Source organism: Saccopteryx bilineata, chromosome 1 (genome assembly GCF_036850765.1).
Source record: "Saccopteryx bilineata isolate mSacBil1 chromosome 1, mSacBil1_pri_phased_curated, whole genome shotgun sequence".
NCBI classification, from domain to species: Eukaryota; Metazoa; Chordata; class Mammalia; order Chiroptera; family Emballonuridae; genus Saccopteryx; species Saccopteryx bilineata.
Genome location: NC_089490.1, coordinates 120,935,046 through 120,957,914, shown reverse-complemented (window position 1 = coordinate 120,957,914; position 22,869 = coordinate 120,935,046). Strand labels below are relative to the sequence as shown.

Here is a 22,869-nt window from a genome sequence, read left to right as displayed (position 1 = left end):
CCCGTAACCACCACACTCTTATCAATGTCTCTTAGTTTCACTATTATGTCCCACCTACGTATGGAATAATACAGTTCCTGTTTTTTTCTGATTTACTTATTTCGCTTCGTATCATGTTATCAAGATCCCACCATTTTGCTGTAAATGTTCCGATGTCATCATTTCTTATGGCTGAGTAGTATTCCATAGTGTATATGTGCCACATCTTCTTTATCCAGTCATCTACTGATGGGCTTTTTGGTTGTTTCCATGTCCTGGCCACTGTGAACAATGCTGCAATAAACATGGGGCTGCATGTGTCTTTACGTATCAATGTTTCTGAGTTTTTGGGATATATACCCAGTAGAGGGATTGCTGGGTCATAAGGTAGTTCTATTTTCAGTTTTTTGAGGAACCACCATACTTTCTTCCATAATGGTTGTACTACTTTACATTCCCACCAACAGTGTATGAGGGTTCCTTTTTCTCCACAGCCTCTCCAACATTTGCTATTACCTGACTTGCTAATAACAGCTAATCGAACAGGTGTGAGGTGGTATCTCATTGCCATTTTGATTTGCATTTCTCTAATAGCTAAAGAAGATGAGCATCTTTTCATATATCTGTTGGCCATTTGTATTTCTTCCTGGGAGAAATGTCTATTCATATCCTCTTCCCATTTTTTTATTGGATTGTTTGTTTGTTTGTTGTTGAGTTTTATGAGTTCTTTGTATATTTTGGATATTAGGCCCTTATCTGAGCTGTTGTTTGAAAATATCATTTCCCATTTAGTTGGCTTTCTGTTTATTTTGTTATCAGTTTCTCTTGCTGAGCAAAAACTTCTTAGTCTGATGTAGTCCCATTCATTAATTTTTGCCTTCACTTCTCTTGCCATTGGAGTCAAATTCATAAAATGCTCTTTAAAACCCAGGTCCATGAGTTGAGTACCTATGTCTTCTTCTATGTACTTAATTGTTTCAGGTCTTATGTTTAGATCTTTGATCCATTTTGAGTTAATTTTTGTACAGGGGGAGAGACTGTAGTCCAATTTCATTCTTTTGCATGTGGCTTTCCAGTTTTCCCAGCACCATTTATTGAAGAGGCTTTCTTTTCTCCATTGTGTGTTGTTGGCTCCTTTATCAAAAATTATTTGACTATATATATGTGGTTTTATTTCTGGACTTTCTATTCTGTTCCATTGGTCTGAGTGTCTATTTTTCTGCCAATACCATGCTGTTTTGATTGTCGTGGCCCTATAATAGAGTTTGAAGTCAGGTATTGTTATGCCCCCAGCTTCATTCTTTTTCTTTAGGATTGCTTTGGCTATTCGGGGTTTTTTATAGTTCCATAAATCTGATGATTTTTTTGCTCTATTTCTTTAAAAAATGTCATTGGAAGTTTGATGGGAATTGCATTAAATTTGTATATTGCTTTGGGTAATATAGCCATCTTGATTATATTTATTCTTCCTAGCCCAGAACAAGGTATATTCTTCCATCTCATTATATCTTTTTCTATTTCCCTTAACAATGGTTTATAGTTTTCATTATATAAGTCCTTTACATTCTTTGTTATGTTTATTCCTAAGTATTTTATTTTTTTTGTTGCAATCGTGAAGGGGATTATTCTTTTGAGTTCGTTCTCAGTTGTTTCATTGTTGGCATATAGAAAGGCTATTGACTTCTGTATGTTAATTTTGTATCCTGCGACCTTACTGTATTGGCTTATTGTTTGTAGTAGTCTTTTTGTGGATTCTTTGGGGTTTTCGATGTATAGGATCATATCATCTGCAAAAAGTGATACCTTTACTTCTTCTTTTCTGATATGGATGCCTTTTATTTCTTTGTCTTGTCTGATTGCTCTGGCTAGAACCTCTAGTACCACATTAAATAAGAGTGGAGAAAGTGGACAACCCTGTCTTGTTCCTGATTTAAGGGGGAAAGCCTTCAGTTTAGTGCCATTTAATATGATGTTAGCTGATGGTTTATCATATATGGCCTTTATCATGTTGAGATATTTTCCTTCTATACCCATTTTGTTGAGAGTCTTAAACATAAAATTGTGTTGTATTTTATCGAAAGCCTTTTCTGCGTCTATTGATAAGATCATGTGGTTTTTGTTCTTTGTTTTCTTGATATGGTGTATTACATTAACCGTTTTATGTATGTTGAACCATCCTTGAGATTCTGGGATGAATCCCACTTGATCATGATGTATTATTTTTTTAATATGTTTTTGTATTCTATTTGCTAGTATTTTGTTTATTATTTTAGCATCTGTATTCATTAGAGATATTGGTCTGTAGTTTTCTTTTTTTGTGCCATCCTTGCCTGGTTTTGGTATGAGGGTTATGTTGGCCTCATAAAATGTGTTTGGAAGTATTGCTTCTTCTTCAATTTTTTGGAAGACTTTGAGTAGAATAGGAACCAAGTCTTCTTTGAATGTTTGATAAAATTCGCTGGTATAGCCATCAGGGCCTGGACTTTTATTTTTGGGGAGGTTTTTAATGTTTTTTTCTATTTCTTCTCTACTGATAGGTCTGTTTAGGCTTTCTGCTTCTTCTTGACTCAGTCTAGGAAGGTTGTATTTTTCTAGGAATTTATCCATTTCTTCTAGGTTGTTGAATTTAGTGGCATAAAGTTTTTCATAGTATTCTACAATAATTCTTTGTATATCTATGGTGTCCATGGTGATTTCTCCTCTTTCATTTTGGATTTTGTTTATATGAGTTCTTTCTCTTTTTTCCTTGGTAAGTCTTGCCAAGGGTTTGTCAATTTTGTTGATCTTTTCAAAGAACCAGCTCCTTGTTCTATTAATTTTTTCTATAGTTTTTCTGTTCTCTAATTCATTTATTTCTGCTCTGATTTTTATTATCTCCTTTCTTCGGCTGGTTTTGGGTTGTCTTTGTTCTTCTTTTTCTAGTTCCTTAAGGTGGGAAGTTAAGTGGTTCACTTGGGCTCTCTCTTGTTTGTTCATATATGCCTGAAGCGATATGAACTTCCCTCTTATCACTGCTTTTGCTGCATCCCATAGATTCTGATATGTCGTATTGTCATTTTCATTAGTCTGTATATATCTTTTGATCTCTGCACTTATTTCTTCTTTGACCCATTCATTTTTTAAAAGTATGTTGTTAATTTCCACATTTTTGTGGAATTTTTTTCCTCTTTTTTGCAGTTGAATTCTAGTTTCAAGGCTTTATGATCAGAAAATATGCTTGGTACAACTTCAATATTTCTGAATTTGCTGATGTTGTTTTTGTGGCCCAACATATGGTCAATTCTTGAGAATGATCCATGTACACTGGAGAAAAATGTATACTCAGTCACTTTGGGATGAAATGTCCTGTAGATGTCTATGTTATCCAGGTGCTCTACTGTTTTGTTTAAGGCCACTATGTCTTTGTTGATTCTCTGTTTGGATGACCGATCTAGAGCCGTCAGCAGTGTATTGAGGTCTCCAAGTAAGATTGTATTTTTGTCAGTTTTTGTTTTAAGATCAATAAGTAGCTGTCTTATATATTTTGGTGCTCCTTGGTTTGGTGCATATATATTAAGAATTGTTATGTCTTCTTGATTCAGTGTTCCCTTAGCCATTATGAAATGGCCATTTTTGTCTCTGAGTACTTTTCCTGTCTTGTAGTCAGCATTATCCGATATGAGTATTGCTACACTGCTTTTTTTTGGATGTTATTTGCTTGGAGTATTGTTTTCCAGCCTTTCACTTTGAATTTGTTTTTATCCTTGTTACTTAGATGAGTTTCCTGTAGGCAGCATACAGTTGGATTTTCTTTTTTAATCCATTCTGCTACTCTGTGCCTTTTTATTGGTGAGTTTAATCCGTTTACATTTAGTGTAATTATTGATACTTGTGAGTTCCCTATTGCTATTTTATATCTTGCTTTCTGTTAGTTTTGTGTCTTGTTTGATCCTTTTCTTTCGTTTTTCTATCTTTTGTTTTTATTTGGTTGTATTCCATACATCTTTCCTCTGTTGCTATCTTTTTTATCTCATGTGCTTCTGTGGTGGTCTTTTCAATGGTGGTTACCTTTGAGTAATGAAAAGGGTCCCTACCCTGTTCATTGTAGCGAACTATTTTGTGAGTACTTTTGCACTCCATCGTCCTTTGCTACTGTTAATCTCCATCTTCTCCCCCTCTTTCTTTTTGTTGTTGTCACAGTTTAAATTTGGTTTTATTGTGTTCGTCTTGGAGCTTTTACTTGTGGCTCTGTTTTTTGTTTGTTCTTTGTATCTGATTGGAGAACCCCCTTTAGTAATTCCTGGAGTGGGGGTTTTCTCATGATAAATTCCCTCATCTTTTCTGTATCTGTGAATGTTTTTATTTCTCCTTCGTATTTGAAGGATAGCTTTGATGGGTATAGTATTTGTGGCTGAAAGTTCCTCTCTTTCAGGACTTTAAATATTGGGGTCCACTCTCTTCTAGCTTGTAGAGTTTCTGCTGAGAAATCTGATGATAATCTAATGGACCTTCCTTTATATGTTGTATTCTTCTTTTCCCTGGCTGCCTTGAGAATTTTTTCTTTGCTGTTGGTTTGTGTCAATTTCATTATGATATGCCTTGGAGTAGGTTTGTTGGGGTTAAGAAAACTTGGAGTTCTGTTTGCTTCTTGAACTTGAGGCTTTAGTTCTTTCCACAGGCTTGGGAAGTTCTCATCTATTATTTGTTTGAGTATGTTCTCCATTCCATTTTCTCTCTCTTCTCCCTCTGATATACCTATTATTCTTATGTTATTCTTTTCGATGGAGTCAGATAATTCTTGTAGGGCTATCTCATTTTTTTTTAATTTTTGAGTCTCTTTCTTCTTCTCTCTGTTGTGCCTCAAGTTGCTTGTCTTCTATTTCACTAATCCTCTCTTCTATCTGACCTGTTCTATTAGCTAAGCTTGTTACTTCATTTTTCAGCTCGTGAATTGAGTTTTTCATCTCTGTTTGATTTGTTTTTATAGTTTCAATTTCCTTGGACATATATTCTTTGTGTTCATTGAGTTGTTTTCTGAGCTCCTTAAATTGCCTTTCTGTGTTTTCTTGTATATCTCGGAGGATTTTTAGGATTTCTATCTTGAATTCTCTGTCATTTAGCTCCAAGGTTTCCAATATATTAAATTTTTTCTCCATAGATTTTTCCTCATCTAGCTGTGTTACCTCTCTTTCTTTTGTATCCATGATATTCGATTTTCTCTTCCTTAATGGCATCTGAGGGTGGTTTTGTTGATAGTATTAATGAGATTTAATAAAGAATAAAAAGTTAAAAAAAAATAAAAAAAATAAAAAATCGAAAAGAGTTGTTTTTTTAAAAAAAATTAATAATGAAATGAAGAACAATAAAATAAAATTAAAATTAAAAAAAAAGGAAATTATTCCCGCCCTCCTTTTTTCCTCTCCTCTCCTCTCCCCTCTTTCTTGAGAAAATCTTGTGGTGGACTGTGAATTATAACAAACAATGCCTGTGATGGACGGCCTAAATTGGGGAAAAGTAATAAAGGGGCAAAAAAAAAAAAAAAAAGAAAGAAAAAAAAAAAGGAAAAAAAAAAAGAGCGTATGGACCCACAAAAAGCAAATAAGGAAAAAATTTGGGTCAAGAATAAAATGATTTGCTTTTAGGTGTTGGTTGTCTAAGAGTTATGATGAGAGGAATAAGAGGAAAATGGAAAAATGGGGGGACAAATTAAAAACTTACTATTGTATTTAGTGGAACAAGAACTAGATAATATGGAGAGCCAGGGATGGGAGCACTGCTAGTTAGTTAAAAAGGTGAAGTAAAAACCCCCCAAAATGCCACAAACATAGGTTTGACTCCCAGATAAGATAATTTGTTTGTTATTGAGGTTTGAATGAGAGGAGATGTACACTTGATCTTAGCCAAAAGGCCGAGAAGCGATTGAATGAGAGGAGATGTAAAGGAGAAAGGAAGAAACTAATATAGAGGGAGAAAAGAAAGAGAGAGAGAGAGAAAAAAAGAGGGAACCACTAAAAGAAGAAAAAAGAAAGGAGAGAGAGAGAGAGAGAGAGTTAAGGGTTTTGGAGTGCAACCCTCATAGAGAGAAAGGAAGAGAAGAGAAAAGATAATGGGAGATGTAACACTTATGGGTAGTGTAGTTCAAGGAGAGGAGAGAGTAAGACCGATAGAGAGTTAATCGGCCAAATTGGAGGAGGAAAAAAAAGTATCAAGAATGAAGATAAGAGAAACAAACGAACAAATATAATAAAATGGGATAGGTTATAAAGTCTGCAGATTATTCTTGATTTTGAGAGGTTATCTTCTTGCTTTTTCTTTTCTCTCCTTCTTCCTGGTCAGTGACTCTGTACCCCAGGTTCTGCCCCTTTGGCACGCTCAGGTAGAGGTTTGCAGTTGATAAGTCTCTATGGCAATGTCATGTATTGTGCTTTAGTCTCGTTGGCAGTTGAAGCTCATTAGCATTTATAGGCTCCGACAGTGAGAGAGTCCATGTTCCTGGAGCCTTTCTCCTAGTCTTTCCTTCCTCAATTAGTAGCCTGATAATCCAGCTATGGGGTTGCTGCTGCCTCTGCCTGGATAGTAAGAGGCTCAAAGAGCTGGCAACTCCCCACTCTATTTCCACTCAGCACAGGGCTCTGGGTAAGGCTCAGTCAGTCAGACCTGCTAGCATAATCAGACGGGCTTTCCGCCCACTCAAAGACCTCTGGCTCTGCACTCTGTCCGGTAACACAAGTGGGCGCCCACTTCCAGGGTGCTTGGAGGAAACTCTTACTCACTGTCTTACTCACCAGGATATCCGGCCAGCAGTCTCACGCTCTGAGTGAAACCCCCAACCGCAGGGAAAAGTTGCAGCGTTGGAATTGAGTCTCGCTCCGTCCCCGTGCGCGGCTTTTGCACGGCGCTGGGGCGGCTCGAGATTCCGCTTTGGCCCATACAAAGGTCCCTGACTCTGCCCCTCTGTGCGATAACACGGGCGCACACTGCCGAGGCACTCGGAGGAATTGCTCACTCCTTATCTGCGCGTGCAAACCCAGATATGAGGCCGGCCGCGTTTCCCTCTGAGTGAAACACCCTCCAGCACGGAAAATCTCCACCGTTGGAATTAGTTCTCACTCCCTCCCGTGTGTGGCTTTCCCAGGGTTCTGGGGCTGCCCGGAGACTCTGCCCTCGGCCCACAGAAAGGCCTCTGACCCTGCCTCTCCGTGGGGCAACACAGGCACCCACTCTCGGGGCCTAGGAAGAAATTCTCGCCCACTAACTGCGCACCGACCAGGAGACCGGGTAAAATGGCCGCTCCACTTGTCTTTCTTTGTTTGGGTTTGGCGCGAGTGTTAGCTTGTATTGCCCGGGTTGCCACAGGATCAGATTTTCCTCGGCTTGGATCTCCGTGCCACAGCCTGGTTCGGCCGTTTGTGCCGCGGCGGCCTGGATCTATTCACCCCCTTTGCCCGCCTCAGTTTCTATATTCACAGTTACCAGAGAAAGCCGCCCTGTTTAGGTTAGTGAGGAAGGCGGAGCATTTCTTACTCCCTATTTCCTTCGGGGTTTGGTTATATATTTAGCCAATTTTTCACTCAATCATACCTTTGGGTGTATTGCGAAGCATCTGGAAGCTCCAAGTATAGGTTTTTCTGTTTCTGGTTGAAGATCTTGTTGAGTTTTGGGGGAGATTTATCGGTATCGCTTCCTACCCCGCCATTACTCTGACGTCATCCCCCATTTGTTTTTTTTTTAATTGAATTTATCGGGTGACACTGGTTAACAAAATTACACAGGTTTCAGGTGCACAATTCTTCAACACATCTTTGTACACCATATTGTATGTCCACCCCTCCCAAGTCAAGTCATTCATTGCTCTTCACCATTTATACTCCTTACACTCCTCTACCTCCCTTCACCCCCCCACCCACCTCATCAATCACCACACTGAGATTTCATTGTATTTTCTGATTTTTGGCTTTGTCGGAGGAAAAATCAAACCAGCCAAGATATAGATGTAGACAAAATGGGCACATAGAAATTAGTTTGTATCATGACTCAATTGGCCATGATTTTATGAAACTCAAGTAAAGATAGTTTTCTCTTGACCAGAGGAAATGAGATGAACAAATTTTTTTTGAGAAAACTTCTGTTTATTACCATCTGACATATTCACATTGGTTGGACTTTATTATACTTAAGAAAGAAAAGAGCTAATAATGCTTCTTTATATATTGTTCAAGCATGTAGTTTTTATATAATTCCATATTCATATTTTTCTATTGTTAATAGCATAATTAAGCAATTCTATGACAGCTAATTTAATTTCTTCATCCTGAACAACAAGAGAATGTACAATTCTTACTGATCTGTAGGAATATCTTGTACTTAGCATATTTGTTTAGCAATGCTTAATTTAAAATGATATTTAGTTATTCAGTTACTTAATTTATAGAAAGGATATTATAGTTCATTGATTCAATGGGCATTTATAAATTATTTATTAACAGGAAAACACTTTTCAAGGTGCTTTAGAACTTTTTCTAAGGCACACATAGAAAATAACTATTTGTGTTTAATAGATACCTAGTATCCAGACTGTATAGCCTATATCTGGCACACAGTTAAACCATAGAGCTATAAATGGGAAAATACTTGTTTTAATGTCATTGAGGTTTTCGAGGTTGTTATGCAGCATCATTGCACCAAAATCTGATAAATTTAAAAATTGGTACTAGAAATAAGGTTATTTAACAAAAACATGAAATATATATCTATATATCTATACACACACACACACACACATATCACTGGTTTTGGAATCGTATGACAAGAAGCTATAATATGACATGAAAAAATGGTGACCAGTGTTATGTGGTGGTAAATTATTTGGTCAACCTGTCTGTAAAAATCGAAGAAAAAAATACCCAGTAAACTGTGGCATTCTCATGGCTTTGAGGCAGAAGTGTTGATAGCATGAGCTGGTTGTTGCTAACTGCAGTTGCTAAGGAACTACAACAAAAGAGATGTGCTCAGAAAATGGCTTATTTCCAAGCAGAACTGGGAGGCATAGAGATCCCAGAAAGCTACAGTTACAAAATAAAATTGTTTGTCATCACATTAAAGGTGTTTGGCCACTAAGTCACATCTTTAGAGCAAAAACTATATCGAAGAACTGTTCTTTTGTGACAATGGCAGAACAAAGACATGATCTTTATAAAGCCTTCTGAAAGGATGAAAATCATGCCTAGTGGAGTCTTCCATTTAGACAGAATGGTGATTAAGATCACAGTCCCACAGAAGTGTGATAAACTGAAATATCGAAAAAGATTGAAATGGAGACGTAATATTATCTGACCTGGTTTTAGAGAAATATTCTAAAGCCATTAGCTCTTATATCTAATGGTTCTATTGGTAGACTGCGCTTAAATGTAAATAAAGTATGTGCTTGTCTCTTACAAGGTTGCAATCAAGTAACAATTGGGACCCATTCAGTACCTTTAAGGCCTACCTGGCTTATTTTTTCAGGGATGAGAAGCATAAATTCTACAAGAGTCTCTAGGTGTGATGGTAATTGAGACCATTCCTGCCTCCACCCCTTGATTCACAGACCATTTTTCTTACTTATTGTGACAGAACTATATAATTAATGGTTATTAAAATATACTGCGTTCTGGAGATTTGTGCCTAATATTTGCAGGGTGTCACCTTCAAATTGGCTCTTCACCTGTGCCTTCAAAATGTCATTTCATTGCTCTATCAGGTTGGTAGTTTCTAGATAATCCAATATTTGATAGAGGCAGTGGATCCCATGGTATTGTGTCCATTATTGAACCTCTTTTATCACAAAGTAGGTCTGTTGGTCCAATGTAATGTTTTTTTGCAGGATCCTATGTTGATAGATTAAATATTCCATAAACACTTGGATTATGGTCCAAACTGAAGGTCTGTGAGCAGGAAAGAAATTTCCACAGGTACAAAGTATGTACCAGTTCCAGTATACAGATGAATCAATACTCTTTTCAGGATGGAAGGGTTTCAATGTGATCAATTTGCCACCAAGAGACTGATTGGTTTTCTCAAGTGTTCCATAATAAAGGCTTAAAGTTTGTCTGTTTCTGGCAAATTGGATATTCATTAGTGACCAATATTAAGTATCAGAAACTTGGGGAAACAATACATATGAATCTTTTTTGCTTAGCCTGGGCAAATTTCAACCCTGTGTGTCAACAATTTAAACCTGGACATTGCTTTTCTTACTATGCTTTTATTTGTTAGTTTCACTTTCAGGCTTAGATCAACAACCTCATATCTAGCTGTTCTAGAGCTTTGTCACCTCAAAAAACTACTTCTCATCTGCTATCTTACACCAGGAAATGCATCTGAACATTTTTCTTTAACAGTGATGTGTTATTTGTATAACTTTCTAACCTTATCAATTAATCAAGTTTTCATTTGTATTATATTACTCACAACATGACAGTCCTTGTGGTTTCAGTCTGTCACTTCCTTCATTCTTCCTTCACTTGTGAATTCAAACTCAAATTAATGGTCTAATATTTCAATTCTGTACTTACTGGCCTCTTAGAGTCCTTTACTCCCTTAACTGATTGCTGAATGAAAAGTGCTAATTCTAAATTCTAGGTAAACACATATATTTATTTATCTCCCTTCTTTTCTCTTTTTATTGAATGTTTTTGACATAAATTACATAAAGATATTGATGACTTTCTGTATAAATTCATATTATGCATTCTGATTCAGTTTAGTAATCAATGATATTCACAAATCTTTTTACTAATTCCATTTAACTTTCTGTTTTAATCTCCCCTGAGACTATTTTTAATTTTTTTCATTCTACTGGAGTCTTCAAGCATGTCCCTGACCAATTTGTTTTCTGCTGACAAATGTGCCTTTTCCAGTGATAATATGGTAGTCATTTCACCCATATTCTCTTAACTTCCTTTTACCCCCAAATTTCTTCAGATTTCTATCAACTTTGTTCTGTCTAACATAACTCACATCCTTCCTCACACAGAGTATACCCACATGAATGTATAAAGACTTGTACAAATGTGTTTGGCTAACCTCACTAATAATGAGAAAGTGAATCATCACTGCTGTCACTGGGGAGGGCGTTTAACAGTGGTGGGGAGAATTATAACGGATTCCCTATTTTTGCTGAGTGGAGGAAGAATGTTAGTCATGGTCCCAATCTAGAAGCTAACCTTCTAGCAAAAAACAAATAAGAAAATGCTAAAAATTATAAGGCAAAACATATATTATATAAACAAAAACAAAACGACCACAATAACAAAAACCAAGTACAATAAAGACTTTTTCATTGCTTCAGCTTAGTAGAGAACACAGAGGCGATTGACTAGTATGATGGTTACTGGAAAAAAGAAGTAGGGAGTAGTAAAGAGTAAATGGGGTCAAATATATGATGACAGAAGGTGATTTGACTTTGGGTGGTAGACACACAATGTAATACAGATCATGTATCATAGAAATGTATGCTTAAAACTAACATAATCTTGTTAACCAATGTCACCTCAATAAATTTAATAAAAAAGGAAAGTTAACTTTACTTGAAATTAGGGAACTAAGAAAGGGCATGAATTCATTGAGAAATGAATCCAAAAATATCATGACATTATAGTAGAGTCAACTACATTGGGGAAAACAAAACCTTCTTAAAATAAGAACCCATGATAAGAAATTATCTGAAGTTGATAATAGAGAGGAAAGTGTTTTCTACAAAAAAAAAAAAACATTATTTTAGTACTAATCAGTGTTGGTCATAGTAGGATACAGTATTGGATTAAAATTGGGAATGTTAGTATAAACCCATGTTTGATGTCTACACATTTACTTCTATTTTATTATTTATCTATATTTGTAAATACAGATATATATTTCCTGAATATAAATATATCTTTATCTCTATTTATTTACCACTAAAGAAAACAAGGTTTACTTGATAAATTTGAGAGTCATGTCAGGGAAAGTGGAAAATTATCCTAGAAAATATTTAGGATACATAAAGTAAGAAAGTGCCCAAACAATGATGAAAACATATCAAGTGATTCAAAAACCAGCCTTAAGGGGCTTCTTCTAGGACATATGAGAAAGATATAGTTGCCCACTTGAAGGGGCTTCTATTGGAAAATTTGAGCATAAATATAAATAATGAAGGCAATAAGTTAAAACCTATTGAGTGAAATAAAATCTCATGAGTCCATACTGAAATAAATGACTTAATAAATATTGAGAGAGAAATGGAAGCTATTATATTAGAATACCAAACCAATAAATATAACAGAAATAATGGAATCAGAAAATAATCCATAACTAATAAAGATTAAATTGGATGAAAAACAAGATATTTATATTGTCCCAAAGTATTTTCACAGAAATTACATACTAGTTACAAAAGGAAAATAATAACTATACTGAAAAAGCCCCCAGCACATTTACTTCAACCATGTGATCAAAGCTAACATTATACATCTTAAGATACCATCGACTGAGGAGGAGGGCATATTATCACTTCAGTGGTATTCCTATGCAAAGTGTGTAACCAAAACCTAATTATGAAGAAACATCAGACAAAATCATACTAAGAGATATATTTTTGTTTTTGTTTTTTTGTATTTTTCTGAAGCTGGAAACGGGGAGGCAGTCAGACTCTCGCTTGCGCCCGACCGGGATCCACCCAGCGTGCCCACCAGGGGGCGATGCTCTGCCCATCTGGGGCATCACTCTGTTGCAACCAGAGCCATTCTAGCGCCTGAGGCAGAGGCCATAAAGCCATCCTTGGTGCCCGGGCCAACTTTGCTCCAATAGAGCCTTGGCTGCAGGAGGGGGAGAGAGAGACAGAGAGGAAGGAGAGGGAGAGGGGTGGAGAAGCAGATGGGTGCTTCTCCTGTGTGCTCTGGCTGGGAATCGAACCCAGGACTCCTGCACGCCAGGCCAATGCTCTACCACTGAGCCAACTGGCCAGGGCTAAGGGATATTTTACAAAACAAATTATTTATACTCTTAAAAAATTTCAAGGTTATGCCTGACCAGGCAGTGGTGCAGTGGATAGAGTGTCGGACTGGGATGTGGAAGACCCAGGTTCGAGACCCTCGAGGTCACCAGCTTGAGTGTGGGCTCATCTGGTTTGAGCAAAAGCTCACCAGCTTAGACCCAAGGTTGCTGGCTTGAGCAAGGGGTTACTTGGTCTGCTGAAGGACCGCAGTCAAGGCACATATGAGAAAGCAATCAATGAACAACTAAGGTGTCGCAACGAAAAACTAAAGATTAATGCTTCTCATCTCTCTCTGTTCCTGTCTGTCTGTTCCTATCTATCCCTCTCTCTGACTCTCTGTCTCTGTAAAAAAAAAAAAAAAAATTAAAAAAAAGTTTCAAGGTCAAAATATAAATAATAATAAAAAGAAAGAAAGAGCTGAGTAACTCTTCCTAATAAAAATAAACTAAAGAGATATAATAACTAAATGTAATATATGGTACTGGATTGGATCCTGGGCCATTTAAGTAAAAAAGCTATAAGGCATTATTAAAACAATTGATTCAATTTTAATACAGATCAATATAGTAATATTGAGCTAATGTTAAGTTCTCAGATTTTGATGATTATATTCTGTTTATACAATAGAATATCTTGCTTTTAAGAAATACACAGAAAAATAATTAGTAATAATTAAAGAACTACAATATCTTTAAATTGTTATTTTATTTTAAAAAATATTTATTTATTTATTTATTTATTTATTTTCGAGAAAGGAGAGAGAATGTGGGGGAGGAGTGGGAAGCATCAACTCACAGTTTCTTCTTTTATGTACCTTGACTGGGCAAGCCTGAGGTTTTGAACCAGAGACCTCAGCATTCCAGGTCAATGTTCTATCCATTGTGCCATTACAGGTCAGACATATCTTATTTAACTCTATTCCAACTGATGGTAGTTGTGTTAGTCATTTGTTTTTCTGGTCTCATACGCATTTTTTTTTTTTTTTTGTCATCCTCTGATCCTCTCTTTATCCCAGGAAACTATAATGGAAAAGTAAATTTTCCAGGCTCCCTTATATCTGATGTCCTGTTAGATTGTTAATGAGAGGTATTGGTGTAAAAATGAGGTTGTAGAGAAGGGAAAACCTGGGCATTTCTCCCATTCCACTTTTAAGCAGTGTCTCTGGCAGGAGCTGCGTGTACTGTAGCTCAGTCCCTCCCCTTTCTGACACAGCCTTAGGAGGGAAGGTGACCTCCCACCGATGTAAATCTCTGGCTTGTCTACCATCTGTCCAGTTTGGTGTTTTAATTCTTCAGATACCTTTGTAGCTAATTTTCTAGAATGATCAATACTTCTGTTGAACTACCTGTCATGGGTTCTAGTTCTCTCCTTATTTTCTTGTTTGGTATAAAGACAGAGACTATCTTCATTGTGTGAATAAATAAGTGACTTGTACCAACACCACACAACTAGTTCAAAAACAGGCTTTTATCCACGGAGGAGGTGTCACTTATCTGATGCAACCTTTTTTTTTTTTTTTAACTGATATTTAAGATCCTTTAGAGCAGTGGTCCCCAACCTTTTTTAGGCCACAGACCGGTTTAATGTCAGAAAATATTTTTACAGACTGGCCTTTAGGGTGAGACGGATAAATGTATCACGTGACCGAGACAAGCGTCAAGAGTGGGTCTTAGACAGATGTAAGAGAGGGAATCTGGTCATTTTTTAAAAATAAAACATCGGTCAGACTTAAATATAAATAAAACAGAAATAATGTAAGTTATTTATTCTTTCTCTGCGGACCGGTACCAAATGGCCCACGGACCGGTACCGGTCTGCGGCCTGGGGATTGGGGACCACTGCCTTAGAGTTTGAATAAGACAAAAGCAACATTTTCCAGCAATGTTAGCATAAGAACATCCTTGCTGGGCAGTTGGGGCAAGAAGGACTCTTGGTGTTTGGGGGCTGCACTAAAGAGGGAGCATTTCCTTGGGTTTTCTTGTGCTGCGAATGAATGGAGTCTTAGCCAGGCTGGTGCAGTATAGGGTTTCCTTTCTCCCACTCCCAAGAGGTGGAGGGCAATGGAAAGGAAAGCACTGGTCTGTGGCCCCAGCTAAGGAAGGGAGTGCAGCCTATGTGGGTTTGAAAAAAAAATAAATGAAACACGCTTTCAAATCAGTTGTGCCTTATTTCAAAGCCCAAGTACTTAAACTACTATGCTGAGTCCAAATGATATTCCAAATGAATAACCAAATAGTTTTCATTAATCACGTCTTTCTGTTACTTAGTGCAAATGGTCTGCGTTATGGCACTGACTAGCTACTATTATCACTTAATTGTTTATCTCTCCCAATAGCTTATGAGGCCACTACCAAGCAAGCACATATGTTATTCATCTTTGTATCCCTAACACCAACTACTGTGCTTTGAATGTAGTAGAATCTTAATAAATATTTGTAGAATGAATAAATAATAATCACTGCCATTGCCTGACCTGAGGCAGCAGATGACAGAGCATCGACCTGGAATGCTGAGGTCACCGGTTTGAAACCTGGGCTTGCCCCATCAAGGCACATATGAGAAGCAACTACTATGAGTTGATGCTTTTTGCTCCTCCCCCTCCTCTTCTCTCTCTCTCCTTTCTCTAAAATCAATAAATAAAATCTTAAAAAATAATAATCACCACCATTTACAGAGTGGTTGTATTATTCCAGCAATCATATAAACTTTAAAACTCAATCTTTATACTGATCTTGCAAGATAGGTTTAAATATTCCACAGATAAGTAACAAACAAACAAACAAAAGAAAACAAAATGAAAACACAATTCAATGAGTTTAAAGAACTCACATGTAATCTAGGACCAAACCCAAACTGACTGGGCTTCATGTTCTGACATTTTGAATTTTCAGGTTTTTTTGGGAGCTTGATACATGGATAAAAAATCCTTTCTGTATGAGAAAAAGGAAAGATAAGTATGTACTTGCCATAATTAAATAAAGAAAAATGTTTTCTTTTTGCATCCAAAACTATGTGTGTGTAAGCAAAAGGAAGCAAAGAATTGAGATAATTTGAAGAAACAAAATAGTTTAAATTGACAGTATGCAAAAAATTGGCTACTCCTGTAATTACTTGATTGTTCTCTAGCATTGCTTGGCATGGGATTTAACACTGATAATATTCACAATCAGCTCTCCTAAAGACGGAGAGTTTCAGCTTGGCTTTTCAGGTCTTGTTTTATTACCAGAGTCAGAACAAGCAAGATATATTTATTGATGGATTGCTGATGACAGGTTTTGCTTGTGTTTCTGTGCTTTCACAGTATTACTGAAAATGCATTTCAGGGATACATGCATAGGAGGATTTGAGTGACAGTGGCAAAATTTATTGGAAGGACATGCAGGGCATAGATGTCCCTGAAGAGGCTTCTGCATTGTCCCATTCACGACTAGGTAGCTCAGCTCCGTCTCGCTGTGGAAGAAGTCCAACCTTTGGGACCACAAGCCAGCACTTATCCCCAACAAGCCCAGGAGGAGGGCCAGAACCCAGAGCTCCCATGCCATTAGGTCACCATCTGAGGCTCCAGTGGTCCAGCGCCGTCTCTGTTCTTGCCCAGCCTGTGATAGGTGCTGTGCCTTGGCTTGCCTGGCTGCTAAAGAGAGAGGGTGCCTTGGGCCTTTGTTGCTTTGGTTATATTTCCCTGGGCTTGGGAAAGGGTAAGCCTTCTTTTAAACTATCCAATCTCTTTCTTGGACCTTGCTGGGGCTATGCTGATGCTTCCCCATCCAATCCTTTTCTCAGGTTTGTCTCCTCCCCTTTATAGCCTTCATTGTGGCTCCTTCTGGCACACCTCCTAGTGTTGCTTCATCTGGCTCCTGCTGTGCATGCCTTAGCAGGAGAATTTCCTCTCACTGTTCATCCCTCTCCCCTTAATCTGAGGGAACTGGCTGGTTCTTCCCTGGAGAGATTGGAAAGCTGGTCTTTCCTGCCTTTCTTACTTACTTGAGGATTTGGCAGAGGATGCGGCTGTTCTGTGGAGTGTCTATGAAGTACCCCTTTCTACTGGCTTAATTAGATGTCTGGCTCCCTTCTTTTTTCTTAATATCTAACTCTGCCTATGCTAACAATACCTCCTTTGGACATAAAAAGTAAAATAACACCTATATTTGTAAGGCTTCTTTGCACAATCCAATACCTTGTTATTTGATTTCTGATAAAAATGAATAAACAGAAGTAAAATAACTTGGTAGGCATTATACAAAGAGTCATTGTTGGTTCTACATGTATTCCATTGGCACATACTTGCCTGGTTCGGTTTTGGTTGAATTGTTTCAGCTGCATTCTCCTAAGAGGCTGTCCTCTTCTTGCAGAGCAAGGAGCCATTTGAAAATTCTGGAAATAAACAATTTTCATAAGTTTATTGCTGGTATGACTTTCTCTTCTTTTCCCAGGAAAATGATGTTCTCCTAAGTCTTTGTGTTTGTACTGCTAGTTTTATCAAGATAAAGTAAAGCCTTTATTTTGTTAATTTGATACTGTAATGTAAAAGTAAATGTATGCATTTTCCTAGGTGACTTATGTCTATATGCTTAAGACTAAGGAAAGATCATAAACAAAGTGATTTATTTGTTTTGTAAAAGATTGTATTCTCTTGTGACTGAGACGTGTTAAGGCTGTCAACTAAGGGGTGCCAAAAATCCGAGTGTTGCTTTGCAATGGGTATAGAATTTTAGTTATGCAAGATGAAAAGTTCTAGAGACATGATATTTTAAAAATGTGCATATAGTTAACAATTCTGTAAATGTGCTTTGAGTACAATTAAAAAACAAAAACAAAACCTCTAAATTGTGACCAGTAAATGTGGAAGAATGCAATCCTATTTTTGTAAGGATGCATATTGAAGACTTACTCCCCTTTAAATGCTGAGAAGGGTTAGAGAAATAAAATGCTTCTCCTCTTAATAAAGCTTCAGCAAGTAACTTTCATTTGCAGTGATGATTGATGAGGATTTGCTTGTGACACTGTGGTCCCAGGACCAGAAGTCACCATGTAAACAACCTTGTGCTAACAAAAGGGGCTTGTTTCCATGGCTGGCACTGACACTTCTTGAGGATGTGAAGAAACAATGAGTGCTTTCCCCTTTTTTGGTCCAAAATGCTCAAAATGATTGTGACATTAACTATGAGATTTCATGAAATTTATTCAGTAACTATAATAGATTTCATTTGTTAATTTATTAATTTTCTTCATTAACATTTAAAATATGTCTGAAAAACTAAAATGTTTTCACCGTGTAAGTTGACAAATTAGGGAACGTTTAGTGTTAATCGAATCACATGTAATTCATTCCAGGTGCTTAATTTTAAACACTGCCTCTTATCTCAGACAACACATTTGTTTATAACACATCTCTCAAGAGAGTAAACATATTTTGAAACAATCTTTGAGGCATGGTGATAAATTGTGCTCAAGAGGGTTACATTACAGCATCATGAGTCATAGAAGGAACTACAGTTTTCCTATGTGATAATCGTCTGTGTCACTAACTCCACCTTCTATGTCCCATGATCAGATAGAAAAAAGACATTTAGAAAAGTCGTATTTTTCCTGACCAGGCAGTGGCGCAGTGGATAGAGGGTCAACCTGGGATTCTGAGGACCCAGGTTCAAAACCCCGAGGTTGCTGGCTTGAGCATGGGCTCATCAGCTTGAACATGGGCTCGCTGGCTTGAGCTGGGATCATAGATTTGACCCTGCAGTCGCTGGCTTGAACCCAAAGGTCGCTGGCTTCAATCCCAAGGTTTCTACCTTGAGCCCAAGGTTGCTGGCTTGGGCAAGGGGTCACTGGCTCAGCTGGAGTCCCTGGGTCAAGGCACATATAAGAAAGCGATCAACGAACAGCTAAAGTGCCGCAATAACAAATTAATGACTCTCATCTGTCTCCTTTCCTGTCTGTTTCTCTCTCTCTTTTGCTAAATAAATAAATAAATAATTCCTGGTTTTAGCTGCTAAAAAAGAATGAAGACAATATTGACATAAAAGAGAAATGTTTCCCCCCCCTCTCATTGTTTGATTGGTTAACTATTTTGGCCTCAGGTATTGGCAAGGAGAGACTGAAGGAAAATGAAAGGGTGTGAGATTGGCTTCTAAAGCATGAGAAGGAAGACATGAGGACAACTAAGGGGTTCATACACAGTAAAAGCATATGTATTACAGATGAGGAACAAGAAGAGCAGTTTCCACTCATTTGAAAAATTGTCCATCTATTTTATTGTTTGTTTTGCTTTTTTAAAAATTATTTTATTATTTTTTAAAATATGTTTATTTATTTATTTTAGAGAGTAGAGACAGAGAGAGAGAGAGAGAAGGGGGGAGGAGCAGGAAGCATCAACTCCCATATGTGCCTTGACCAGGCAAGCCCAGGGTTTTGAACTGGAGACCTCAGCGTTCCAGGTCAACACTTTTTGCGCTGCACCACCACAGGTCAGACTATTTTGTTTTGTTTTGTTTTTTAAAAACTAGTGCCTTGTACTATAGTTAAGGTAATTTGACATTTTAGTGGAAATTTCAGACTGAGTTCATTTGCATGGCCATTTAGAGTTGCCAAGAACGTTTCTAATAATTTTTATTCATGACCTATAAATTTTTTTACCCCCTACATACCAAAACATTTGTATTTGATCATACACTATTTAGTTCTAGTCCAATGTGTTTTATTTAGAGGTTTTACCTTTCCCAATAAAAATATAGGTTCCATGCGATCTGGGTTCACGTACTTTACATAGAGCCTTACACTTCTTTAATTCATTTATATAATCTATCAGAAATGTCTATCTTGTTAATTTGTGACACCTTGTGTTTAAAATGATGACTGGCGCACAATAGACTTTTGCTGTATTGTTGTATCCCTGGGAGAATGGGTAAATAGAACTAAGCTCAAACATTGTTCAGTGGCTATTACCTTAATGTATGCAGGGGAGTGGGACTAGACAAATTTATAGAGGTGAAAGAGTAAGGTTTTTAAAAATTAGTGTGTTCAGGATCACTTGTTAAATAGATATTGTTCAGGGAACTTTAATAAATTATCTCTGGGGATACTGTTAGCATATCCTCTCAACTTAAAGTAGATTTATTAGAATAATTCTTGTCCTAGTGAAACACTGGTTTTGGTGCAAAATATTGTCCTAGCTTCAAGACAAAACATAGATGTAACTTTGAAAGGGGTTAGTTAAATTTAATAGAGTTTAAGTAATCATTTTGTTTTACATATAAAAATGTGTGCTTATATAATTAATATATATTACACATAGATACACATATATCTGTATTTATTACATATATAGACATATAGATGTGCGTTTATATGCTTGGTTTTTTCCTAAGCCTCACATCTTAATTTGCAACTGCAAGATTCTTTTTGAGATCATAGAATTATTTGTTATTTTTACTTAGGCTATTTCCATAATTAAAATTCCATGTCTCCCCAGGTTTCCGTGAATCAGCCATGCCCCAGAAAGTGTTTCCCTTCTTGAAACTCCAGGGAAGTACTGGAATGCAAAGAACTTGAAAAGGGAGCCCAGCCAAACAGATTTTTGAACTTTGGTAGCCTTGCTGAAGCAGGTTTTTAGCACAAACAGAAATCAAAGTCAGTGTGTTCTTAAAAGCAGCATTTTCATGTAAGTCCAAAAGGTTCACTTTGGTTCTATTTATTTTGGCTAAAGAAGTGAAAAGTTTTGTTTTAACCACATGGTCATTATTTTGTAGGAGGACCATAACAAGTAACTCTATCTTTAATCTCACTAAAGAATAACTAAAGTAATTGGAGAGAACGTTTTCAATGGAAAATTAACGACAAAGTTTTCTTTAACATCATTATTTTCTAGATCTGCAGTCAAAAGCTTCCCAGATATTTGTAACACAGTGGATTCTGATTTTGTTATTTAAATTCAGTGTTTTCTTCAAAAAGAATGACAACTTATGATTTTGTCAGTAATTTAATATATTTTTGTTTTCTTAAAACAATAGAACTAAGAAACATCAAGATTTAAATCATAAATCCTTTGGAGCACTCAGAAGAACAACATGGGGGAAACTGAGAAAATTGAAACCCGCAGAGTAAGATGTCTTTCGAAGTTGAAGGTATGGAATTTTTTGTGCAGATATATGAATATATACTGTATTTTTCCTAACTTAAACTTTATAAAGTTGTTTATATGTTCATGAAAATATCTAATATTCAGGTCCTGCTACCTGATATGGTGACAATTTCTTGCTTTAATGAAATCTGTTTTGTAAATGAAGATGTATGTTAATAGGATCATGCATTCAGGCAGTTTAATCAGAGATGGTAGGTGTCTACGGCCATACCACCCTGAATGCGCCCGATCTCATCTAATCAGAGATGGTTTTGAGGGACTTATATGGCAGAGAAAGTCTTAAAATTTTTTCAGACATACGTTATGTTACAGCAGGACTTATTTTCCTGGATCAAAGGCCAGCTAAATGCCCACCCTTCGGGGGCTTCTGAGAGAAGTGTGAGAATCATTCCCAGAAAATGGTTCCTTAGAAAGAAATGCTTTGTTGATCTATATGCAATGATTATTCCACAATGATCCAGTAAAACAAATATTTCCTTCAAGCTTGACAACATGCCAATCATTTTCTGTAAAAATAATCTCCTCTTTGGTAGCTGTTTCTTATAATTTATTATTTCACAGCAAATTATATTTGCATTTTGCCTTCAAACAAAATTTGAATTTATTTTAAACCAAGGGATTTGTATATTAATCTTGATTCTATAGCTAGTGCCTGCAAGTGCTTTTGAAACTAAGACATTGCCACCAATTTTCTCCCCATCGAATGTTTATATTCTCTTTATACATGTATAGGGGAAATCTACACATGTACATGAAAGTAGGGGATTATGCTATAGATCTAGAAAATTACTTTTTTCTGAAATGCCACGTTCAATATACTTTTAAAATTTCCCCTTAAGTTAATCTTCACTACTCATATTCTCCTAAAATTGAATGGTTAAAAATAAGAATTGAGGACCAGGCTCCCTGGGTTCATATCTGAGTTCAACTGCTTACTTGTTTCACTTTAGACAAGTTGCTTAATCTATTTGTGCTCATTTTTTTTTCATCTGAAATGGGTAATAACATAGTTTTATAGGATTTTTTCCTTTTTTATGCTTGCAATAATGACTGCAATATTATAAAAGTTCAATAAATATTAACTATTTACTAATAATAGCATTTTTCGATAACAGCCAGGTCAAGCTTTATTTATAAACAGTTGGTTTTAAATTTTTTATTACTTTGGAGATTGGCAGATTAGACATTCATTTAAATGTTATGGCGAAATATTGCTAGCAGAAGTTTATCAAGTAAAATTGAGAGGCAATTGCTTAATTATCAGATTTTGTGTATATGTAACAACAATGTATTTTTCTTTATTTTTTAAATTTATTTAGAAAAATAAATTTAATGAGATGACATTGATCAATGAGTACATAGGTTTCAGGTGAACATCTCTATAGCATTTGAACTGTGGATTATGTTATGTACCCATCACCCAATGTCAACAAAATTTCCGTCACCACATATATACTTGTCCCTCTTTACTCTCTTCCCCCCACCCTCTCCCTCATATCCTCTTCCACCTAGTAACCACTTCAATTTATCTATGTTCATGAGTCTCAGTTTTATATCCCACCTATGTGTGAAATCATATAGTTCTTAGCTATTTCTGATTTACTTATTTCACTCAGTATAATGTTCTCAGGGTCCATCGGTGTTGTCATAAATGGCAATATGTCATCATTGCTTATGACTGAGTAATATTCTATTGTATATATGTACCACATCTTCTTTATCCAATCCTCTATCAAAGGACACTTTGGTTATTTGTCTTGGCCAC

General features: G+C 36.5%; 1 protein-coding gene and 1 pseudogene across 5 annotated transcripts in view; one reads left to right on the top strand and one right to left on the bottom strand.

Moving 5' to 3' along the window:
- Window positions 1-22,869, top strand: part of SLCO1A2 (solute carrier organic anion transporter family member 1A2) — a 108,530-nt gene that overhangs the window by 32,177 nt on the left and 53,484 nt on the right. For 4 of the 5 annotated variants that reach the window (XM_066264591.1, XM_066264592.1, XM_066264588.1 and 1 more), the window contains 2 exons: window positions 20,436-20,624; window positions 20,974-21,087. In XM_066264591.1, coding sequence (XP_066120688.1) covers window positions 21,031-21,087 — 57 coding nt within the window. In that variant the 5' untranslated portion in view covers window positions 20,436-20,624; window positions 20,974-21,030. Of the gene's footprint in view, window positions 1-20,435; window positions 20,625-20,730; window positions 21,088-22,869 lie in introns of those variants that run through there. The other variant, XM_066264590.1, reaches the window with a different exon arrangement.
- LOC136321489 (U2 spliceosomal RNA) lies at window positions 5,666-5,878 on the bottom strand (annotated as a pseudogene).